The following is a 23,824-nucleotide window of genomic DNA, read 5'->3' on the forward strand; positions in this document are numbered from 1 at the left end:
CAGTTCTATATGTTTTCTGTGTATATTATACAGACATATTTTTTATTTGCTACTTACTCATAAGTTCTTTCGAATAAAATTGCCTTTGTGTCTCCCAGAGCTGCTCAATAAGTTGGTACTGAGTAAGTGCCTGAGGAACTGATTCATTCATTCATTCTATATTCCAAGTTCCCTTCTAGGTAAGAGTTGCTAAATGTCAGCATCTGGCCAGTATAGAGGTTCAGGGACATATAAACACAGTTTTTCCTCGACCTTTTTTTTTTTTTTTTGGAGTATAGTTGCTTTGCAATGTTGTTTCTGGACATTTTTGATGAAGTAAATGACAAATACTGTAATATAAGAAAATGGTTTTATTCCTAATTTTTAGTTCCCATACAGTTTACAAATACACTTTTACTCTGATAATGCAGCTTTGCAACTAGCAAAGCAGTTAAAACTAACACCCATAAATATAGGTGGGGAGACAATTAACAGCCACTAACGTTCCTCTACATAAACTATTCTCTTAATGTTATTTTTTAAAAACAATTGCAAATAGACTATGTAATATACGTGGGCAAAAAGGCAATTAACTGAATCTCTTGAAACACTAAATGTATAATAAACAGTGCATATTATCAACATTTACATGATTCACATCAAAATGATGACATCCTAAAACGTCTTCCTTTTGAAGGATAGATTTATCAATAAAATATTACATATCTTTCAATACTCTGGCACAATACTTCATATACTGCAGGAAAATTACCTGTAGGTCTAGTCATCAACTTAATAAAGGGTCCTTTTCCATTAGCTTTTATTAATAAAAGAATCACAATTAGGTCATAAATAAACAGGCAAATTATTAATTACATGATTTGAGGTTTAGGATGAAAACTTGTAAAAATTAGTTTGATAGACAGTAAAGTTATACAACACACTAAAACCAACTGTTTAATATTTTTGCCTTGTGTGAACTGCCCGTAATGAAAAAGGAATAAACTTTAGGGATGGAAGATACAATAAACTATATTTTGGAACTTACTTTTCAAGAGGAAGAGGAAAAAAGATTTTAAAGAAATCAAGGGCTAATACAGATCCTAATAAAGGCATATTGAAATCAGGGAGGCCATGTGCTTGCCATATAAAACTTTATTCCCCCAACAACATACAGAAAACAAAAACTGCACTGGGTTTGTACTTATGTCTACAACCTAAGTCTCCCTTGCAGATTAATAAGCTACAACAAAGCACTTCACAACTGCATACCTTTTTCCACATTCCTCTGCACTAGAAAGAACCCAGGACATTATATTAGTTCTTAAAAACCCCAGTAAACCCTTAACAACCCCTTAATAACACCTAAAAATAATCTTGATGACTTTCTTGGGTGTTCCAAAGCAACTGGGCTTTGTAAAGGACGCACAAACACCAAGAAAATCATACATGTACGTTCTCATCCCTGTTTAGCCACATTTAAAAAGTCACTGAGTCACTGATTTCAAAGGGAGAGATGACCAGAATTTTCAGGAGGGCCACACACTGAATACAAGGTGTCTTTTTGCTTTTTTTTTTCCTTTTTAAAAAAGTTATTAAGACTCTGAAATTTGGCTTCTTTTTAAAAAACCCCAATACCACGTGCCAGGTAATTTCTTCACCCCAAATATAAAATCTTATGCTTATAATTTTAAAATACTTAGCCAGCTACGGGATATTGTGCAAATTTAATGTCTACCAGCAACCTGGAAGCAGACTGTAGACGTGTAGCTATCACACCTACTTCCCAGTAACTTGATTCAACTATTACTGACTGCTCTGGCCCCAGGCCCTCTGACTTCCTCAGAAACCACCTCTTTGGAACTTCCATTTCCACTGTATTTTTTTCTACCTGCACCTTGAGCCCCCGCCCCCTGCCCCCACCCATCTTCACAGTCCCTCCACCTGAATCCATCCCATGTAACGTTACCCAAGAACCTACAATCACCTTTACCAAACACATGGCACACCTCAGCACCCTAGGGACTATTACAACCTTGTCTTGGCATCAGTTTATAGCACATGATAGTTTGCTGACTTTATGGAGGGAAATCTAAATGAAATCAATGTCCCTTTACAAAGCTGGCCAAGATCAGGTGGTTTCCAAGTGCAAAACCAACTGATCTTAAGCTACAGGCAGAGACGTTACTGCAGCAGATATATTGTACAATCAAACCCTTGTTTGCTGGTGAAAGACCTTGCCCCCAAAGTCCACAGTCAAAAATTTACCGCAAAAATGAGAACCCTTCAATGTGACAATGTAATAAAAAATAACAGGACGCAAGATCCTTGTTGCAAATACTTAACTGGAATCTCTTTCCTTACAGGTTTGACAAGAAGACAGTAGTCATTTACATTCCTCTTACAAGGTAATTACCTTCAGATCAGACCTGTGTTCTGAAGCACTGAAGGCTGTGCTTCAATGCTGAAGTTCAACGGCCAGGCGGGATGGGAGGTGGGGTAGGGGGGAAATCAACATACTCTTTTTTTCCAATGTACATTTTTGTCTTCTGAAAATGGCAGCCAGGCTCTCCTCAAACAAATCTCCTCAGGATTTTAAAGGAGGTAAAGCCCTCAGGAAGGAACTACTACCAGGGCTGGATCTAGTCCTTCTTTTTCAGGAGACAAAGCAAGAAGAATTCGATGAAGGAGCCCATGACTTAACAGCAAAGTTGCCATGGCATTTTATTATCTTTACCATGTCCACCAATGACGCTTTAATTGAAATACACTCATTGAATGATGATTCAACACACAGGGCAAAGAGGGATGTCTTTGGAGAAGGCACTTCAGGTAGGACGTTAGCAAATCTTACTGCTCAGTTAAAACAAAAATGAGCTACTGCTAATTCAGTCAGATTAGTGGCCTCAGGAGAACTGCTCCTCCTCACTCAGCCAACGGCAGGCATGGGTGTGGGATATGTGGGAGTGCACTCCATACACCTCTCTGTAGGGGCTAGGGCAGTGAGCTGGTTCTGCTTTCAAATGCTCTGCCCTCACAAACACATCCATCCTTGAGAGGTCAGGTGCCCAAAGTGATGGTTCAGAAAATATGCTAAGAGCCAGCAGAAGTGGTTCAAGAAGCTTGCTGAAGGCCCTGTTTCTGCCCGACTCCCAACTTACACCAGTTATCATAACCAGCTTCAGCTTTCCAAGGTCACTAGCGGCTCCTACTTTTGCTACTTTTTTTTTTAGCTGTTTTTCCATGGCACTGGTCCTGACTGTTACGCTGGGGGCCTCCAAGGAAACTTACCTCCAGTTCATGCCCTCATGCAGGCCCCTCTTCCCAAACGGGGCCTGGGCCTGGCCCTGGGCCTGGGCCTGGGACTGGCTTTAACCAACACGGGGCAGTAGAAATGATGCGGCGACAGTTCTGGGTTGAAGTCTTCAGTGCATGTGGCCGTTACTACTCTATACCCTTGGGGCCTCAGAGCTCCCATGAATGTGGTCCAGCTACCCTGCTGGCGAATAAGAGACCTGAGGACCACACGCAGACAGAGAAGCCAAGCCATCCTGCCCACCACATGAGTGACACCAGCAAGACAAGGAGAGGAATCACCCAGCTGAGCCCAGCCCAGTTTGAAGAAGGTGAGAAAAAGCAAGCTCTTGTTTTAAGCCACTCAGTTTTGAGGTGGTTTGTCAGCAACAAATGATAACCAAAAACTGGTTATCTGAAGATGCAATTTTTTTCCCCAAACACAAGACAATTACTCAAATGAAAAGGAAAGATGGCAAATGTTTTCCCACCACAACGTTTTCAGTCAACAGGCTGAATGGTAACTGGTCAACTGCTAAGAAGAAAGCATGCCTTTTATCCTAAGTTCCCATGATCTTTCCCCTCCGTGATTTTTTAATGTCAATGCAAAGGTAGACAGTCTGGGGCACTGGCTTAATTATTCTTGAGCCAAAATAAGAGGCCATCAAAATGAATTATCCACTACTGGATAAGTGATGATAAATAAAACTGTTCACTCTTCTATAGGATGTTGTTACTTAATTTTTCCAAATCATTTTTCCTCTTACAAGTGCCCTAGCATCCCCTACAAAGAGGGGAGAGGAAACTCAATCTGTTGAGGTTATAAAAAAAAAATGCCAATAACTAGAATTTGAGTCACCATCATCTGTAAAATATACAACACAATTTAACTGCTTCCTCAATTTAAAATAAAATTCCATAAAATATAACACTGTCTACATCATAGAGATGATTTCTTATCTGAGGACATGAGTAACTAGAAATCAGGTATCATCAAGTTAAAATACAGTGGTCTTTAAATGGTTTCAAATTTTGCTTATCAAAAGGTAGCCAACCACAGTGCAAGTTTTCCAAATTCAAGTTCATTCTTCATGTAACCTTTCTTGCATCTGTTCTTGATCTTTTCAGGGAGAGGGTGAAAGTTCACATCTAGCAAAGAAAGAAATTAGAATTTTTAAGGAGCATACATTGAAAAGTCTGGCAAGGCAGTAAACCATTTTAAAGCAGAGTTAAAGCTTTTAAATATACTACTCATTAGAAATGAGAACTTCAACATGAAATACTAAAAACTGTGAGCTTCTAAATTCTCTTGGGTTACATCCATACACGCACTTGGGTCACTCTCTAAAAAGATGATTGACAGGGAGGAGATGTACAAGGGAGATAATTCCTAGCATCAGAGCTGGAAGGTGTGGAGTCGAGCCAGTCAGAGAGGCCCAGGAGGTTCAGTGCCCTGTGTCACACAGGCAGGCAATCAGAGGCCCACTAAGGTGAAAACTCAGGCATCCTGACTCCAATCATCCAGGACCGTGTCCCCATACTTCCTAAATCCCTAGAGATCCTCTCCCAGCACAGCCTGGGTTAATCTACTTTACTAAAAATTGCAGGAATGATGATATATGCTCTTCATCACCAGTTTTAACCATTTCTCAGTTCAGTGCTAACCCTGCCCTTAACAGAATTAATTTTGCATTTGATTTCAATATTTAAATGAATCCAGCTTGGAAAAAGAAATACAGGCAAAAGAAAAAGAAGGCTGATTTCTAAAAAGAAGGAGGTTTGTTTTATTATAACAGTCACGGATTATATGCCAGCTCCGAAATGCCACAAATTCACCAGACCCTGATGCTGGGGAAGATTGAAGGCAGAAGGAGAAGGGGACGGTAAGAGGATGAGATGGTTGGATGGCATCACCGACCTGATGGACATGAGTTTGAGTAAGCTCCGGGAATTGGTGATGGACAGAGAAGCCTGGCATGCTGTAGTCCATGGGGTCACAAAGAGTTGGACACGACCTGAGCGACTGAACTGAATTGATATGAACAATGAACCCGAGACCACTTGCACTGAAATACCTGTTTCTGTGCTTGACGTCTTGGTGGGTCTTCTCATCTGAAGCTTTTCTGCTGCTGCATCAGGCCCACGTTTTCATAGACTCTAGCATTGTCTTCTCTCATTCTGAAAAGAAGAGAAAGAAGAAGACACTAACAAAAACACAGACATACTGCTTAACCTTATGTGATAGTAATAACCCATCTACTTCATTCTCTGGGACTGAGTATGGCACAGATATAGCTGTTGTCCCCAGGAGCTGACATTCTAGGAGGGGATTTGAGACAGAAACACATATCAAAATCACTGTGAAGAGCCTTGAGTCCCTGTGCTCTCAAGGGTTTGGCACACGGAGAGCTGTTTCCCAGTAGGTTGGAGTAAGGGAGGCCTGTGTAACAAGGTCCTGGGTTAGGCCGTGAAGGAAGCTGGGGAGTGTGCACAGAGAAAAAAATGGTGTTCACTGCGAGGAGAGGGATCTGATGGCCAGAGCTCTATGAAGGCAAAATGTAGGAATGGTCAGGCAGTGACTCTAGATCCATTCAGTCCCTATCCAGTCACGTGAAAGTGAACGTGAAACTGGTTGGTGGTTTAGGGCCCCTGGTGACCAGAACAGTCCAGGAGGACGAGGAAATCAGCAGCAGCAGGCTGGCCAGAGAGGAACAAGCTGAAACAAGCAGCAGGGGCTGGGGTCTCCTGGGTCTGCACCCTATGAGGGGGATGATGGGAAAGGCAGAGAACCTGTTGCTCACAAGGAGGCCACTGGTAACAGGGGAGTCATCAGAGCTAATTCTGTTGAGCCAACACGTGGGGAAAGCTTCCTGGCAAGAAATTGGGGCCCTGACGTGCTGGTTCCACTGCAGATCACAATTCAAAGTATCAACTTTCCCCATCGGCCTACTGGGAAAGAAACAAGCAGCCAGAAGGAAGAGGGAGCTTGGCGAAAAGCGTACTTTTGCTGCATCACTTCATCTCAATGCTAAATAGAAAGCAAATGTAAATACGAACCTCATATATGTTATCCAAAACATTTATATAGAGTATTAAAGCCAGCAGGGGTTTAAAAATCCACATCAGAAGCAAACAGACATAAGACTCGCAGGGGAAAATAAAAAGTAAATGTTATACCAGAGAGTGACTTCAGGATATACAGAAAAATCATAACTTATAATTACTATTACATCATTGATTTAACAAATATTTTCCTATCACATGTTTTAGTTTTAAAAAGGAGTTGGCAAAGTTTTTCTGTACAGAACCAGACCGAAAATTATGTAGTCTCTGTGGGCCATATGCGGTCTCTGTCATGTATTATTCTTTGTGTGTGTGGTTTTTTTTAATAACCCTTTAAAAGCCATCCATGAGCTGTACAAAAACAAGCTGTGGCCCAGATTTGGCCTGGGTGCTACAGTTCGCTAACCCCTGGTTTAAATAGCCACGGTGGATTTCTGCTGACTCTGGAAAATTAGACCACGGCTGTGTGGACCACTGTGTGCTTAGTCGCTGAGTCAAGTCCAGCTCTTTGTGACCCGACGGACTATAGCCTGCCAGGCTCCTCTGTCCATGGGATTCTTCAGGCAAGAATACTGGAATCAGCTCCCATTCCCTTCACCACGGGATCTTCTCGACCCAGGGATCAAACCTGGGTCTCCTGCACTGTAGCAGATTCTTTACCACCTGAGCCACCAGGGACCATTAGACCATTATTTTATGTAGCAAAGAATCCTGACTCATCAAAAGGGGTGTTACCTACCTCTGCAACAATCCCCCACCCCACTGAAATAAAAATAAAATTCTTCTTGGAGAAACAGCACTTGATATATTTATAATCCCCTAGGTTCCTACCCAGTGTAGCAAGCAGCCTTCAGTTTAGGTGAATTACAATTTAGCTTAGCTAGCCACACTCACAAACTAGTCAGGCAACAATAATGTGCACCAAGGAAAAGCATGTGCTGCAAACATGTGTCATTTTTTAAGCTTTTCTAAAGGACTATGTTCAGGTAAAAAGAATTTCCTTCATTTCTACTTACTCTGCACAGGATGGTGTTGGGGTACAAGGTGGCAGGGGACTCTGATCTCCACTTGCCTGGTCCATCAGGGAATACTTAATATTTGTGTATTCGTGTCCTTTCCTCTTGCTTTTCTGAAAAGCAAAGGTTGCATATATGAAGTCCTATGACTTTTTTGAAGGAATGAAGAAGTTAAAAAGGCATTTCACAGGAAAGGAAAAAGGAGAGAGAAAGACAGAGCTGGACATATAGATAAGTTGAACCCTGAATACTGGTATGCTGGCCAAATGCCAGGGAATTCACCTCCTCCATGTAAATTCATCCTATGGGTGAAAGGGACTTTTGAACCATACAACTCAAAAGCAGAGAGAATCATGCATTAACAACTTACCGTATTAAATGAAATGTACCTGCTTCTGGGCTAAGAGAGAATTCACACTTTCTTTGCCACATTAGCATCTAATCATTTCATAGTTCACTTGCAACACATTTAATGATTTTCAAGTAAACGGGTGGGAAGAGAGTTCCAGAAATAAATGCACTCCAAGTAGAAATGGCCCACGGGTACAAAAGATGTCAGCATCTTATCAGGATCATACATTTTATCACATTGTCCCCATCCCACCCTTACACCAGAAAAAACCCTAGCACATTTAATACTTTATTTTCAGCCTAATGATGAACTCTGGAGGGAAAAAAGGCAAAAAAAATCAGTAGAATGCAATCTCATCTCAGATACAGAATGAACTGCATTCGGTAGGACTCCTGGTTAGATGATTTATCACTCTTTCCTCCTAAATTCACCAGTTCCAAAAATCTAATCCATAAAGTTCTCATCATTATACAATGCTGCTTTCATTTCAGGATTATTCAAGACACAGCAAATATTACAAAGGGTATCCATATCAAATACTGACATACAGCAATGACTTTCGTTCACTGCTGGTGGGAGGGTAAACTATGCCATCACTTTGATGCACAATTCGTCAGAACGGATAGTGCTAACACTAGTTAGTATCTGGTAATGATGAAAAGGCACGTATGTACTACAACTTTAAACATTTTCTTCTTCAGAGGCTCATGCACACAAGCCTAGAAGAGCTGATAAGGATGTCCAGTGATGTGCTATTTCCAACATTCACCAAGAGAACAAAGGAATGTGATGTACTCATATCACAAAATAAGAAGAAATGTACGTATGTATACGTGCACACCAAAACAGATTTCATACACAATGTTAGGTACAAAAATACAACCTGCAAAATAATGAAACAGTACAATAGTATGATACCACCTTACTGAACATTCTATGGAGAAGGCAATGGCAACCCATTCCAGTACTCTTGCCTGGAAGATCCCATGGATGGAGGAGCCTGGTAGGCTGCAGTCCATGGGGTCGTGAAGTCGGACACGACTGAGTGACCTCACTTTCACTTTTCACTTTCATGCATTGGAGAAGGAAATAGCAACCCACTCCAGTGTTCTTGCCTGGAGAATCCCAGGGACGGGGGAGCCTGGTGGGCTGCCGTCTATGGGGTCGCACAGAGTCAGACACAACTGAAGCGACTTACCAGCAGCAGAACATTCTAAGGGAATTCCATTACGCTGTTTCTGCGTATTTTTTAAAAATGTCTTTTTAATACTGTAAATGGAAGTTAACAAAAGAAATCAACTTCCAAGTAAATAGCAGAGTATGAGATCGGTATATAAAGACTGGAAAATTTTCTCAGTCTTGCTCATTTGCATTTCCCCTAGATTCCCACCTGTTTTGCATTTCCTCCTTCCAATGCTGCCTTGGTGTCTCTTCGTCCCTTACCCTGCTCTCCACCTCTGACTGTCATTTTCTTTTTTTCCATTTATTCCTCTGTAGCACAGTCTTTTACTCCCAAAGGTCCTTAATGCTTCATATTAATAATTTTGGAAATACCTGGATTTCAGCATAATTAATTATGCTGAATGAGTTTTGTTCGTTTGCTTAATCTAAAAATCAGATGGGTGTAGTATTTTTAAGTCTGCCACTGAAACCTACTAAATTAAAGTACTTCTTACTCTAGTCCCAAATCAAGTAGCAAGTTCCTACATTGAATCAAACAGTATACTGAAAGAAACAACATACCACAAAATCTACTTTATTTCTTTTTATTAGTGGATTTTTTTAAATTTATTTTTTGCCCCACTCTGGCATGCAGGATCTTAGTTCCCTGACCAGAGAATCAAGGCTGTAACCCTTGTGTTGGGAGCATGGAGTCTTAACAACTGGGATCACCAGGGAAGTCCCCACAAAATCTAATTTTAAAAAACAAATACAATCTAAGCCTACATATTTTTCTTTTAAATCCAAAGGTTCATATACCAAATAGCTAATGTGCTGACACATAATGGCACCGACAAGTATTGGCTGAGTGGACGAATACACACACTCATTCGGTACTCTTGGGATGGCATTACTGGGGACATCCAATTTCTATAGTCTACATTCTGTAATATTTAAGTGATTCTACCTCCCCTACCTCTCATCCCCAACAAAAGGGCAGCAATAAAGGTATTTTGGTTTTAACTAGTTCCTAAATCCAAATTACAACTTCAGATTTAGGGTCAGAGGGACCATATACAGTAAGTAATAGGAAGACGTGAAGTGCCAGATAAGCTGGGAGGGAAAGTCCCTAAATTCTCCAAAACCAGAAGAAAAACCAAAGCTTCTGAATGAAATAGAGAGCTTTTCTGAACAAGACGACCTTATGGTCTTCAAAATATTCCCAAGTAATTTCCCATCTGTACCAGTGGTACTACATTCTACTTCTTAGAAGTCCTTCTTTTGAGGCAACTTCATGCTTTAAGTAAGTACTCCTGGCCCAAATCAGGAGTGTGATTTGGGAAGGTGAATATGAAATAGCCTACAGTAACCATCTAAAGGCTTCCTGGTGGCTCAGACAGTAAAGAATCTGCTTGCAATGCATAAGACCTGGGTTCGATCCTTAGGTCGGGAAGATCCCCTGGAGAAGAGATGGCTACCCGCTCCAGTATTCTTCCCTGAGAATTCCACGGGCGGAGGAGCCTGGTGAGCTACAGTCCATGGTGTTGCAAAGAGTCAGACATGACTGAGAGATTAACACTTCTAAGTTCTATTCTAAGTTCATAGCACTTACATTAAGACAACAACCTAAAGCGGTAAAGTTCAAAACCAGAGCAGAGCTTGTTAATCATTTGACCATGCCTTTCTATATCCACACTGTTTCTGAAGACGTTTTTGTACAAGGAAACAACCTAGTGAGTATTTGTGCGTGGACTGAGAACCTGCTGAACTAACTAACTCGGGCTAACCACGCTTTGATAACATGGCCGCTGCGCTGCTAGGCTAGAAGCCTTTCAGTAAGGTTGTAGGTCCCCTTTTTGAGAAGCTGAATTTTCCAGAAGGTGATAAACAGGGTAAAGAAGGCAAATACCACTGTTTAGACATCACATCTATCCAGTGAGCAGCACGGTGATGGGGCTGGGGTTGGGGGTGGGCAGTGAGCTAAGGACAGCTCCCAAAAGAGCAGTTTCCTCAGTCCTCATGAACTCAGCTTTGTGTGTTATAAAGAGCTTGCAACGGAGAGCCTCCAGTGCCACACTGTTCATTATGTATGGCTTATTAAAAATGGAAATGTTTCTGTTTCCAACTTGACCACACTGGTGGTTCCAACCCTCATGTGCTATGAAGAGTAAGGCATTCATTTAAGAGATGGAATCAGGATGAATAAGGCCTGGATCAAAACTGGAACAGGCTGGAAACTTTGAGGCTTGGAGTTCTAAGCCTACCAGGTGAACCTGGGGAAATCCCAAACCCATCTGTCAGGCTTGTTGCCCCTCCCTGAGCTACTCCATAGTGAAAAATCCAAGTTGTGCGGTAGGGAATAATTCATTTCCAGAGAGGTCCTTCCTGGTTGGGAACTTGTTTCTCCTTTTCAGATAAAGATAGTTATCTAGCAAAGCCTGTATTCTCTCTCAGAAGGAGAGCATATCCAAGCCAAGCTGCCCAGAAAAAAACACCAAAAATCTATATGTCAGCCGTGTAGGCTTGGTACCTGCTCTTCTTCAATCCTGCGCTGTAGTGTTTCAATATAATGCTGGACAGCCATATAGATGAATCGGTACTGTGCTTCTGTCTGGACCATCCCTGACCTCTGTGACCGCACCATCTGAATGGTTTTGGGAACGTCGATGTCACAGTCGACACCTACAAAGCAAAGCACCACGGAGCATCAGGAGAAACTGCAGAGACAAGGTGAAGCGGTTTAAAGCACAACTTTGAGCAGAGATAAAGCAAATTTACACGTTCGTGTTTTAACCGAACCTGTTCCAAGGGCTACGGCATTGGCCTTCTGACCAACAACGATCCTAGAAGATTATAGGGTTAGGGGTCAGCGGTGAGGAGCCCCGCAGGTTACAACACCGCCCTGTACCATCAGCAAAGAGCGAGCAGATGGACAGAGACCACCACTCTCCTAGGCTGTGTTTTATGCCAAAAGCTCAAACAGCATCACTTCTGTTCTTGGGCAAACATATTGAAAGTTGAAGTCTCTGGCCTAGATTTTTGTGAAAATACTTTAACGTTCAATTTTCTTCTGCAGGCTATTTTCACTAGCACTTTCCTTGCATAAACTAAAAACAGGAATCATAGCTTCTTGCCCTCCAAATGACCTACCTTTCTCTCTGATGATGTCAATAAGAATATCAATCACAATGAACGTCCCTGTCCGGCCAATTCCAGCACTGTGGGCAGAAGGACGAAGAGCGAGGACAATGGAGTCATTCATGAGGGTTTTATACTCAAAACCAAGCTATTAAGATTAACAGAAACAATGTCTGCTCTTGGGAGTATTTATAAGATTGTCTATTTATATTTGCAAACATATTAGCAAAGAGCCCAGGGCTTTGGACTCAGTCCATCCTGCACTTGGAGCCCAGCTTCTCCAGCACAGTGTGCCTGAGGCAAATCCCTTAACCTCTCTGACCCTCTGTTTCATCATCTGTGAAATGGGCTATTGTGAGTATCAAATATCAGTAATGGGTGAAAAACAATTGATGCAGATGCTGGTATGGAGCAAGGGCTCAATAAAAGGGAGCTTTTATAGAACTGAATAAATAATGTTTCACACGCATCTACTTGCCCAACATATGAAAGATTTAGGAAACCCAACTTTCCCCAGTATAATCATGAAGCCTAAACTTGGTAACTGGCACCTACAAACTCTGGTGCGGAGGCCATGGGCCTGGCTTCTAGAAGCCTGAACAGGGAGCGGTCCAAATATTCTGAAATAAATAGGTATGTTGTCAGGGGGAAAAAAATACACCATATTTCCATGGAAAACAAGAACAGGATCACAATCAAAGAGATGAATCCTAAAATAACTGCATGAACAGAGAAAACCAATCAAACATTACCAGACTAAGGGTGCCTTAAGAATAAGGACTGTGTTCACCACCCCCTGCCCCAACCACCCCAGTACCTGGTGGTCCCACAGGATCTAGAAGAAATATACTTTGGGGTCAAAGTGTCCCTTAATGCCACAAACAGGCATTAAATTTTTCCCACAGTTAAAGAGCTGTGGCTTGGGCTGGGCAAGTACAAACAAGCACCCTGGGCGTCGAGAGATGATGGGACAGGTGACATCCTAGAGGTGGAGGGGCCAGTCACCTGCAGTGAACCACCACGGGCCCCGCATCCACAATGCTCTCCTGCTTGTGGTGAACCTCCTCCAGAAAGTCCAGCACGCCCCCCGGGTCACTGGGCACGCCGTGGTCCGGCCAGGTCCGAAAGTGGTATTGCCAGACCGTTCTCTCCGTATTCCCCTGGAGTAAAGCCAAGAAAAACCAGAAAAGAATTAAATAAATCAAGGGGTTGAGACATCGTCCGGGTCCTATCTTTCCCAGATCCTCCGTGAGCCAGGAGGACCAGGCCACCACCGCCTCCCGACGCTCCGTTCACAGGTCCCCCCGACAAGTTCCCCAGATCTCTCCTCCTCCTGGGTCTGGCTGAGCAATCCTGGAGGCTGGAACCCATTGCCTCTGTCCAAAGAAACAAGATGTCTCTTACAGCAGTTTGTTCTTGAGGAAACGACAGCCAGCATTCGTGCCTGCCCCGTCAGCCAGCGGCAGATGAGGTCCCTGTTCCCCCTCCTCCGAGCACAGCTGCACGTGGGAGACAGCGGAGCCCTCTGGGACTCGGGGGCTCTCCTCCCACCACCTGAGAAAGGGGAATTCCCTCCAGACATCTGCTCGTCTCTGTCTTTTTGTACCTGGCCCGCCTCTCCTGCAACATGCACTTTTATTATAATTATTTCAACTTCCATTTTGGTGCAGAGCAGGTAAGACAGGCTTTGCAATCAGGTGGGTGGATTCAGGCCCCAACCCCAGCATTCACGCTCACTGTGGTCCTTGGACATCTCTAAGCCTCAAACCCCTCATGTGCGGATGGGCATAAGACACTCTACCACAATTATCACTGGGAGGACTAAACAAGACCAGTTAAACGGAAAGCCACTGCGAAGCAAGGAAGAGGCTCAGCACGCTGGTGCTCTTCTGAGGACTGACATTAATAAAGGTCAACAAGGGTACCGAGACCAAAAAAACTAAAAAGGCATCGTGTTCTGGGTTCACCCAATTAGGTCACTATTTGTCACTGTGTCTTCTTCCTACATTATCTGGAGACTACATAAGCTAAGTAACATTTTTAAAGGGGATTTTGAAAAAAGGAAAGAGAGAGAATAACCAAACCAGTATCCACCACCTGTGACCTTCAGAACATCCAAGGAATCTGAACCACAGTCAAGATCTTTTCGGGAATTATGAGCATTTAGTTTGCTGAGTCATGAAAAAGGATTTTTCTGGAGGTTACCAGTGAGCTAAAACTCAGGGGGTTCCCAGGGTCACAGAAAGGACAGGGAATGAGAGAGACCCAGCTGCCCTGAGCATCCTTGTTCCTCCTCCTATATAAATGGCCACTGAGGTCTTGGTCCCACTCCTCCTTCCCAGGCGATTAGGAGGCTTAAATGAGATCATCTGATAGCACTTTAAAAAAAATGGAGCATGCTATACAAAAAAGCAGATAACCCATGACCAGTAATCCTGGAGAAATGATCGGCCTTGTGTCAGCACCTGCACCCACAAGTGCAAAACAGAAACACAAACACCAACATTCCCTGTACCTGGTACTCCCAAATCTCTGCTAACAAGAAGATGGATGGTTTATCAAAAAAAAAAAAAAAACCTGAAGAAAAATCCACCTGCTACTGAGAAACACCTGATAACGAGAAGACGGGTAGTTTACCACTACAGCTGAAGAAAAATCTATCTGAAATCTTTGTCTGATGTCCTCTAAATCTCTAATTTCTGCTTGACAGAGACATTCTTCCAGCTTGCCCACACAGTCTCGCAATCGACTGAACCTCCACCCTCTCCCTGCCAGCAACAGAACGGCACATCAGAAGTTCCGACATCTCACCCTGGACCACAGCCGCTGAGGCTCCCGGCTCACTCAGGTCCCCAGACCACCTCATGAAACTCACCAGAGGACAGTCCCTCCTCCGCCCTCCGCCTGCCTCCTCCCGCCCCGGCTGCCCAGCTATGACTCCGTGCACTCTCTCCATCACGGATCTGCACTCCCCCAACCCTCTCTCCACCCGCTGCTGAGGAACCCCAGCACCTTAGGTGGGTGTGACAGCGGGTGTCTGCTAGATGGCATAGGGACTTGTACCATGGCTTCTCGTGGCTACATGACTGCAATTCCTTGAGGACAAAGGCTGTTTTGTTCACCTCTGTGTCCCAAGAGGCCCCTGAATAAGTAAGCCTATCTCACCATGAAATCATGATGAATCCAAATCACGATGGATGCAAAGTTAGTCACCCCAGATGTACACATATTGGTGACTCCCTTTGCTGTCCACCTGAAACTATCACAACATTGCTGATCGTCTATACTTCAATATAACATAAAAAGTTAAAAAAAAAAAAAACAAACATAGTCATCCCAGGGACAAACCTGAACTACGTACAATTAGAAGCTGACACATGGAACATGAGCACTAAAATAGGCCTCAGGGCCTTTGCACTTGCTGCTCCTGTTGCTTGGAACTCTCCTCTCCCGAGCCTCAGATGCTGCTCCACCTTCAGGTCTCAGCTTGCCTGGCACCCCCCGAAAGAGGTCCTCCCTGCTTACTCCATTTCATTCTCTAACACACCACACTGTGGCGTTCACAGCCCCAGCACAACTGGAAAGCTTGGTTGGTTATTTACTCCTTAGCCTCCCACCTCCCTAGGCTCTGTGGGGAAAGGGACCGTGCAGATCTGGTTTGCCATGTACCAGTCCAGTACCCTGCGGCTTCCCAAGTGGCTCAGACGGTAAAGAATCTACCTGCAACGCAGGAGACCTGGGTTCGATCCCTGGGTCAGGAAGATGTCCTGGAGAAGGGAATGGCAACCCACCCCAGTATTCTTGCCTGGTGAATTCCAAGGGCGGAGGAGCCTGGCGGGCTACAGTCACAAAGAGTCAGACACGACTGAGTGACTAACACAATGACAACAAAACAAGTACCTCGGTGGTACCTGGCACACAGAGGGTGTCCACAACTGGATGTTATTCAGTGAGTGAACAAATGCCTGAAGGTATGCAGACAGGAGTGACTGCACGACCCTGGATTAGCACACCCCCTGTGCAGTTACCAGACTGTCTAAAGTACGACAGTATACTTACTTGTCCAACCTTCGAGAGTTTAAGTTCTCTTAAGGTATAGTCGTGAGCGGCACTTTCCTTGACGTTCCTAACGCGCATGACTCCGTATTCTTTTAGTGCATACTCGTCAGGCCAGTATTTGACACATTTACTCTGGAAGGGGTCCAAGAAAAGAGTTAATCTCTGTGAACTCTGACATGAAAGACTCAACCAGCAGAAGAGCAACATTCAAGTGTTGACTACTAACATGGAAAAGGGCCTGCCTGGTGTCTGTTGGATTTTCAAAGGAAAGGAAAGAAGAGTTCAAACTAAAGAAGCAGATGCAGGGAGAACCAGGGAGAAGTGGGAAGAGAAAGCCAGTGCAGCAGAGTGGTTCATCTAAGTCACGGGTCTGAGGAGAGTCGGTGCTTGTTTATTTGTCTCTAAAGAACCAAGGAGGGATTTCCCTGACGATCCAGTGGCTAAGACTCTGTGCTCCCAATGCAGGGGACCCAGGTTCGATCCCTGGTCATGGAACTGGATCCCACGTGCCACAACTGACCGTTTGCATGCCTCAACCAAAGATCCTGCATACCGCAACCAAGACCCAGCAGAGCCAAATAAATAAATATATTTTTAAAGAAAGGACTTGAACTTATCTTTTTTAAGAAGAACTAAAGGGCAGAGAGCAGGGGACTACGGGGTGTGCAGGGTGCTGACTAGCAACCGCTGAGCGCTGAATTCCAGAGATCTGCCAGTCACTCTGCAGGGAAGACAGGCAGGGGCTCTGGAGGTGGATGGGCTACCCAATGAGCCAGACTGTCTGGTTCATTTCCGCGCCCGTGTAGGAGGCCTCCGTGCCTTATCTAACCCAAGTGTGAACAACTCCAGCACAGAAAGGCAGCTGATGGAGTTTTGAACCAGCTGCTTTTTCTATATCCAGATCCACTTGATACCTGCTGCACACGTCACCCTCGCTTAACCGGGCGCCTGGGAACGCCGAGCCTGCAATAGCTGCTGGCTTCGGGTTGAAAAATATGGCACTAGGGGAATCAGTCTTGCTGCCAAAGAGGAAGATACTTTGTTCAATGAGACATGAGTCTGCAGAGATCTGGTGACGCGTCCTGGGCAGAGAATGTTTTTGTGTCTTGCTTTTTTCCCCAGGAGCAGTCACCCACAGCACTCACTTTCCACAGCCCCCAAGACACAACTACCAGCAAGAGAAATCTACCTGGTACATTAGAAAGATACAGCAATTCACTGTTAAAAAACAAGAAATCAGGAAACAGCTGCAGACACCACCCCCCCAGTCAATGATTAATCGAAAGGAAACAAAATATGGTAGGAGAAAAGATCAACAGAAGAATTAATGGATAGCACTACTGTTTTTCTTGACATGCTTTATGCGGCCTTTTATTTATTATTCTGAATTTGGCTTTCCCTCCAGTATTTTGTAGATCCAAATACCTCTTTGACAGATTTGATACAATTTTTATTATCCCCAAATGAACACTTTGACTATTAAATGTATGCAATGCTCTCACTGGTCAATCAATTCTGAGGGCTGCTGGTCACCCAAGAGAACACAAATCACAACTCCTAACACTGTAGCTGACTCTACACGTCTGCGAATGACTGCGCCCTCCTCCCAGTTTCCCAAACTCTGATGTAAACCTTGGCAAACAACTTCTAAAACGTGAGCACCGATACTTTAGCTTTTAAATTAAAAGCCCAGGAATCCAGAGTCTGGTTTTCCTTCTATGCACTGGCGGCAGGGGGCAGATACCAAGGCAAACACAAGTTATTGGAAAGACTTGTGGGGAGACCAAGAGCACATCACCCTCCGCTCCAGCTGCAGAGTGAAGAGGGAGAATGGGAACATAGGCGCAGGCCAGGAGAAGGAGGTAAGGAGCGGGGCAGGGTGACTGGTCCCAACGTCTGTCTGTTCTAGGAGCTTCTGGCAGCTCTTCTGACAGGGGCCAATCCTGATCCCTCTAAAGTAACCCGAGAACCCTCTCTTCCCAGTCCCCAAGTCGGCCTCCTCCAACCGCACCAGAGAATGAGAACGGGTGGCCTCCTATAACTGCAACCAGGCAACCGGCAGGGTTCAGTTTTCCTTTCTACACTCAGAGCAGGTGATCCTCCCCTGAAGCAGAAATCATAAAAATGTTTTAACTTGTCCATTAATTCAAGAACATCTAATGCTACTGCGGGCAGCTGCTGGAGGAAGCCTTTCTTTCACCATGACCAGACCTAGCCCCAAAGGTATTCAGACGTGTTAACAACTAGCAGTACAACAACGAAAACCTTATAAGGGAACTCCTTGGTGGTCCAGTGGTTAGACTCCACGCTTTCACTGAGGAGAGCTGGGTTTTGATCCCTGCCCAGGAAACTAGGGATACAACACTAGACCATGCAGTGCAGAAAACTACACCAGATTTCCTCCACTCCCCTTTTTCCAGAGGGTCAGTTAGAATAAGCTTAGCATGCTTATTCAGTTCTTAACATGATCATAACATGATAGAACATAACATAACATGATAGAAGCAAGGTCCAATGCTGTGAAGAGCAATACTGCATAGGAACCTGGAATGTCAGGTCCATGAATCAAGGCAAATTGGAAGTGGTCAAACAAAAGATGGCAAGAGTGAACGTTGATATTTGAGGAATCAACGAACTAAAATGGACTGGAATGGGTGAATTTAACTCAGATGACCATTATATCTACTACTGTGGGCAGGAATCCCTTAGAAGAAATGAAGTAGCCATCACGGTCAACAAAAGAGTCTGAAATGCAGTACTTGGATGCAATCTCAAAAACGACAGAATGATCTCTGTTCGTTTCCAAGGCAAACCATTCAATATCACAGTAATCCAAGTCTATGCCCCAACCAGTAACGCTGAAGAAACTGAAGTTGAACGGTTCTATGAAGACCTACAAGACCTTTTAGAACTAACACCCCAAAAAGATGTCCTTTTCATTATAAGGGACTGGAATGCAAAAGTAGGAAGTCAAGAAACACCTGGAGTAACAGGAAAATTTGGCCTTGGAATACGGAATGAAGCAGGGCAAAGACTAATAGAGTTTCGCCAAGAAAATGCACTGGTCATAGCAAACACCCTCTTCCAACAACACAAGAGAAGTCTCTACACATGGACATCACCGGATGGTCAACACTGAAATCAGATTGATTATATTCTTTGCAGCCAAAGATGGAGAAGCTCTATACAGTCAGCAGAAACAAGACCAGGAGCTGACTGTGGCTCAGATCATGAACTCCTTATTACCAAATTCAGACTCAAATTGAAGAAAGTAGGGAAAACCAATAGACCATTCAGGTATGACCTAAATCAAATCCCTTATGATTATACAGTGGAAGTGAGAAATAGATTTAAGGGCCTAGATCTGATAGATAGAGTGCCTGATGAACTATGGACGGAGGTTCATGACATTGTACAGGAGACAAGGATCAAGACCATCCCCATGGAAAAGAAATGCAAAAAAACAAAATGGCTGTCTGGGGAGGCCTTACAAATAGCTGTGAAAAGAAGAGAAGTGAAAAGCAAAGGAGAAAAGGAAAGATAATCCATTTGAATGCAGAGTTCCAAAGAATAGCAAGAAGAGATAAGAAAGCCTTCCTCAGTGATCAATGCAAAGAAATAGAGGAAAACAACAGAATGGGAAGGACTACAGATCTCTTCAAGAAAATGAGATATACCAAGGGAACATTTCATGCAAAGATGGGCTCGATAAAGGACAGAAACAGTATGGACCTAACAGAAGCAGAAGATATTAAGAAGAGGTGGCAAGAATACACAGAAGAACTGTACAAAAAAGATCTTCACGACTCAGATAATCACGATGGTGTGATCACTCACCTAGAGCCAGACATCCTGGAATGTGAAGTCAAGTGGGCCTTAGAAAGCATCACTATGAACAAAGCTAGTGGAGGTGATGGAATTCCAGTGGAGCTATTTCAAATCCTGAAAGATGATGCTGTGAAAGTGCTGCACTCAATATGCCAGCAAATTTGGAAAACTCAGCAGTGGCCACAGGACTGGAAAAGGTCAGTTTTCATTCCAATTCCAAAGAAAGGCAATGCCAAAGAATGCTCAAACTACTGCACAATTGCACTCATCTGACATGCTAGTAAAGTAATGCTCAAAATTCTCCAAGCCAGGCTTCAGCAATATGTAAACCATGAGCTTCCAGATGTTCAAGCTGGTTTTAGAAAAGGCAGAGGAACCAGAGATCAAATTGCCAACATCCGCTGGATCATCAAAAAAGCAAGAGAGTTCCAGAAAAACACCTATTTCTGCTTTATTGACTATGCCAAAGACTTTGACTGTGTGTTTATCACAATAAACTATGGAAAGTTCTGAAAGAGATGGGAATACTAGACCACCTGACCTGCCTCTTGAGAAACCTATGTGCAGGTCAGGAAGCAACAGTTAGAACTGGACATGGAACAACAGACTGGTTCCAAACAGGAAAAGGAATACGTCAAGGCCGTATATTGTCACCCTGCTTATTTAACTTCTATGCAGAGTACATCATGAGAAACGCTGGGCTGGAAGAAGCACAAGCTGGAATCAAGATTGCTGGGAGAAATACCAATAAACTCAGATGTGCAGATGACACCACCCTTATGGCAGAAAGTGAAGAGGAAGTAAAAAGCTTCTTGATGAAAGTGAAAGTGTAGAGTGAAAAAGTTGGCTTAAAGCGCAACATTCAGAAAACGAAGATCATGGCATCTGGCCCCATCACTTCATGGGAAATAGATGGGGAAAGTGTCAGACTTTATTTTTTGGGGCTCCAAAATCACTGCAGATGGTGACTGCAACCATGAAATTAAAAGATACTTACTCCTTGGAAGAAAAGTTATGACCAACCTAGATAGTATATTCAAAAGCAGAGACATTACTTTGCCGACTAAGGTCCGTCTAGTCAAGGCTATGGTTTTTCCTGTGGTCATGTATGGATGTGAGAGTTGGACTGTGAAGAAAGCTGAGTGCCAAAGAATTGATGCATTTGAACTGTGGTGTTGGAGAAGACTCTTAAGAGTCCCTTGGACTGCAAGGAGATCCAACCAGTCCATTCTGAAGGAGATCAGCCCTGGGATTTCTTTGGAAGGAATGATGCTGAAGCTGAAGCTCCAGTACTTTGGCCATGTCATGCGAAGAGTTGACTCACTGGAAAAGACTCTGATGCTGGGGGGGACTGGGGGCAGGAGGAGAAGGGGACGACAGAGGGTGAGATGGCTGGATGGCATCACTGACTCGATGGACATGAGTCTGAGTGAACTCCGGGAGTTGGTGATGGACAGGGAGGCCTGGCATGCTGCGATTCATGGGGTTGCAAAGAATTGGGACATGACTGAGCAACTGAACTGAACTGAACTGAACTGAATGTGATCAACCTGACGCGTCCAATACTTCAAGAGACTATAGTACGCGGTATACCTTTCCTCTCTCCACTTCTTTTGTCGTCATGACAATCACTCGGGAGTTCTCTTGGAAGACCATCCTCCAGAAGTCATTCACCGTGTTCTGCAGGCAGCCTTGTGTGGCAATGTAACTCTTTTTGGGCTTTGAGTTGTTGCATTTGGTTTCAAATTCAGGCTAGAGATTGAGGAAGAAAACAACTTCAAATGTTCGAAAATTGCTTTCAGGCCATGTGGAAGGATTTAAAATACAAACACTGGCTAGCAATATACAATCAGAAAACACCATGAAAGCAGTTTACCATGATAATGTTTGCATTGATGTAATCCGAAACGGGCTCATTGGGATCACCATCATGGAGGACGACCCTGGTGTGATCGACTGGAAGAAGAAGAGACCACGGTCACAGTGGTACTCAGACCCCTTCAGGACAAGTCAAGTCAAATCAGCTCATCCTCAGGGAGTCCCGGTTTTATTCATTTCATGATAAAATGCCATTAAAAACTAAATCCAACGCGAACATGATAATCTGAATATGATGCCCCCAAATGCTTTCCTTAAGGAGTATAAGGTAGCAATGTTAATTCCCTGGTTTTAATAGTGTATTGTTGATATTATCATCTGGAGAAGCTGGAGAAAACAACGGTACACGGGAACCCTCTATGTATTTTTGCAACTTCTTGTGAGTCTAAAATTATTTCAAAACAAAACGTTTTTTGCTTTCTTGTTTTTTTTTTCTTTAAAGGAAAAGTATAGGTAAATGACCTATGTCTGAGATTTGCTTCACAACAATTCAGGGAAAGAAGAGACATGTACCAGAATACAGATAAATTGGGACCTCCCTGGTGGTCCAGTGGCTAAGACTCCATGCTCCCAATGCAGGGGGGCCAGGTTCAATCCCTGGTCAGGGAGCTAGATCCCACATGCCACATCTAAGAGGTTGTATGCAGCAACTAAAGATCGCATGTGCTGCAACTAATACCCGTCGCGCCAAAATAAATAAGAATAAATATTTAAAAAAAGAATAGAAATGAATCAAGATTGGGGACGAGCTGACAATTGGTAGAGCTGGGTGCTAGGCATGTGTGGGTTGTGTATACTGTCTACTTTCAAATATACTTTAAACTTTCTGTAATAAAAAGGATTTTTTAAAAGTGAAGTAGAATTAAATACAGTCTCCAGACAACAAGATTCTGACAATAGTATCTACTGACCAAATTCTGTATAAAAGTACATTACTGATATAAAAATCTGAGTGTGCTTCCAAGCAACACATTTTACACTGGGAATTAGTAATAAAGTCCTAAGTCTTAACACTGTTCTTTTGTTTCAGATTGCCCATCTTTAAAGAAAATGATGCTAATCAGAAGAAACATCTGCTTGGGATTTTTATGGAAGGAAAGGACAGTAATATTCTTTTTAGTACTGCATACCACTGTTCCCGTCATCTTTCCCTACATGCCCACATCTTACTAATGAGCACCATTCAGACCTCCTGAGCAGAAATGAAAACTTAAGATGTAGAGAGGATAATGCTTCCCCAAGGTCATTAGGACCATGCTGTGGCTCAGAATGATTCCCTGCAAATTCCTCTTTTTCTCTCCTCGATATTAGAAGAGCTTCCACTGTCTCCCATCCTCACTTACACACATCTATATGGATGTGATATTCATATACACCATGTATGTGCCTATATGAACACAGAAAGAGGAAGACTATGCTCCACACACACACACGGGATGGGTTTACAATATATAACAAAGTAGCTCTGACCCGATGAGACATTAGAGCAAGGCTCTCCAATCTGATCACGTTCCCCAATAAACTCTAATAATAAAGTTTTTGGACATTGAAATGTATACATATTGGATGGGTCAAAAAGTTCATTTGGGTTCTTCTGTATGCTCACAATGTGGGAAACCCAAACAAACTTTCTGGCCAATCCAATCCAAGTATAGATACAAACAAAGCTTATTAAATACATTATACACACTCTGCTATCAAGCTGCATATCAGATTTAATTTTTTTTTCTTTCTCTTCCTTTTTTTTTTTGGATAAAGAATATAAATCAAGAGAAGTTCTAAATGTTTCTTCCTGGCCCACTCTGGAGACCCTGCATTAGAGCCTGGAGCTAAGAGTAGTGACTCTGGGGGTTCCAGTACCAGTTTTCCCACGCAGACCCAAGAGCCAGGGACTGCAGAGCAAGGGCACAATCCTGGGACCCCTGAGGCTGACGGTGAGACCCTGGGAGAGAGCAAGCCTTGACATGATCTCTCCTGGGCAGTCTAAATTAACAGAAGGAAACAACCACACTCTAAGCCTCCTAGTGACAACTTCACTCTGTAAGAAGCAGCATCA

General features: G+C 43.4%; 1 protein-coding gene across 2 annotated transcripts in view; it reads right to left on the minus strand.

Annotated features, from left to right (window-relative positions):
• Positions 1 to 332: 332 nt before the first annotated feature.
• Positions 333 to 23,824, minus strand: part of PTPN11 (protein tyrosine phosphatase non-receptor type 11) — a 67,976-nt gene continuing 44,484 nt past the window's right edge. For both annotated transcript variants that reach the window (XM_052654415.1, XM_052654414.1), the window contains exons 8-16: positions 21,767 to 21,846; positions 21,484 to 21,642; positions 16,063 to 16,194; positions 13,009 to 13,163; positions 12,016 to 12,083; positions 11,396 to 11,547; positions 7,353 to 7,465; positions 5,349 to 5,451; positions 333 to 4,422 (exon numbers count right to left, since the gene is read on the minus strand). In XM_052654415.1, the coding sequence (XP_052510375.1) occupies positions 5,382 to 5,451; positions 7,353 to 7,465; positions 11,396 to 11,547; positions 12,016 to 12,083; positions 13,009 to 13,163; positions 16,063 to 16,194; positions 21,484 to 21,642; positions 21,767 to 21,846 (929 nt within the window). In that variant the 3' untranslated portion in view covers positions 333 to 4,422; positions 5,349 to 5,381. The remainder of the gene's footprint in view (positions 4,423 to 5,348; positions 5,452 to 7,352; positions 7,466 to 11,395; positions 11,548 to 12,015; positions 12,084 to 13,008; positions 13,164 to 16,062; positions 16,195 to 21,483; positions 21,643 to 21,766; positions 21,847 to 23,824) is intronic.

Source organism: Budorcas taxicolor, chromosome 17 (assembly GCF_023091745.1).
Source record: "Budorcas taxicolor isolate Tak-1 chromosome 17, Takin1.1, whole genome shotgun sequence".
Taxonomy (NCBI): Eukaryota; Metazoa; Chordata; class Mammalia; order Artiodactyla; family Bovidae; genus Budorcas; species Budorcas taxicolor.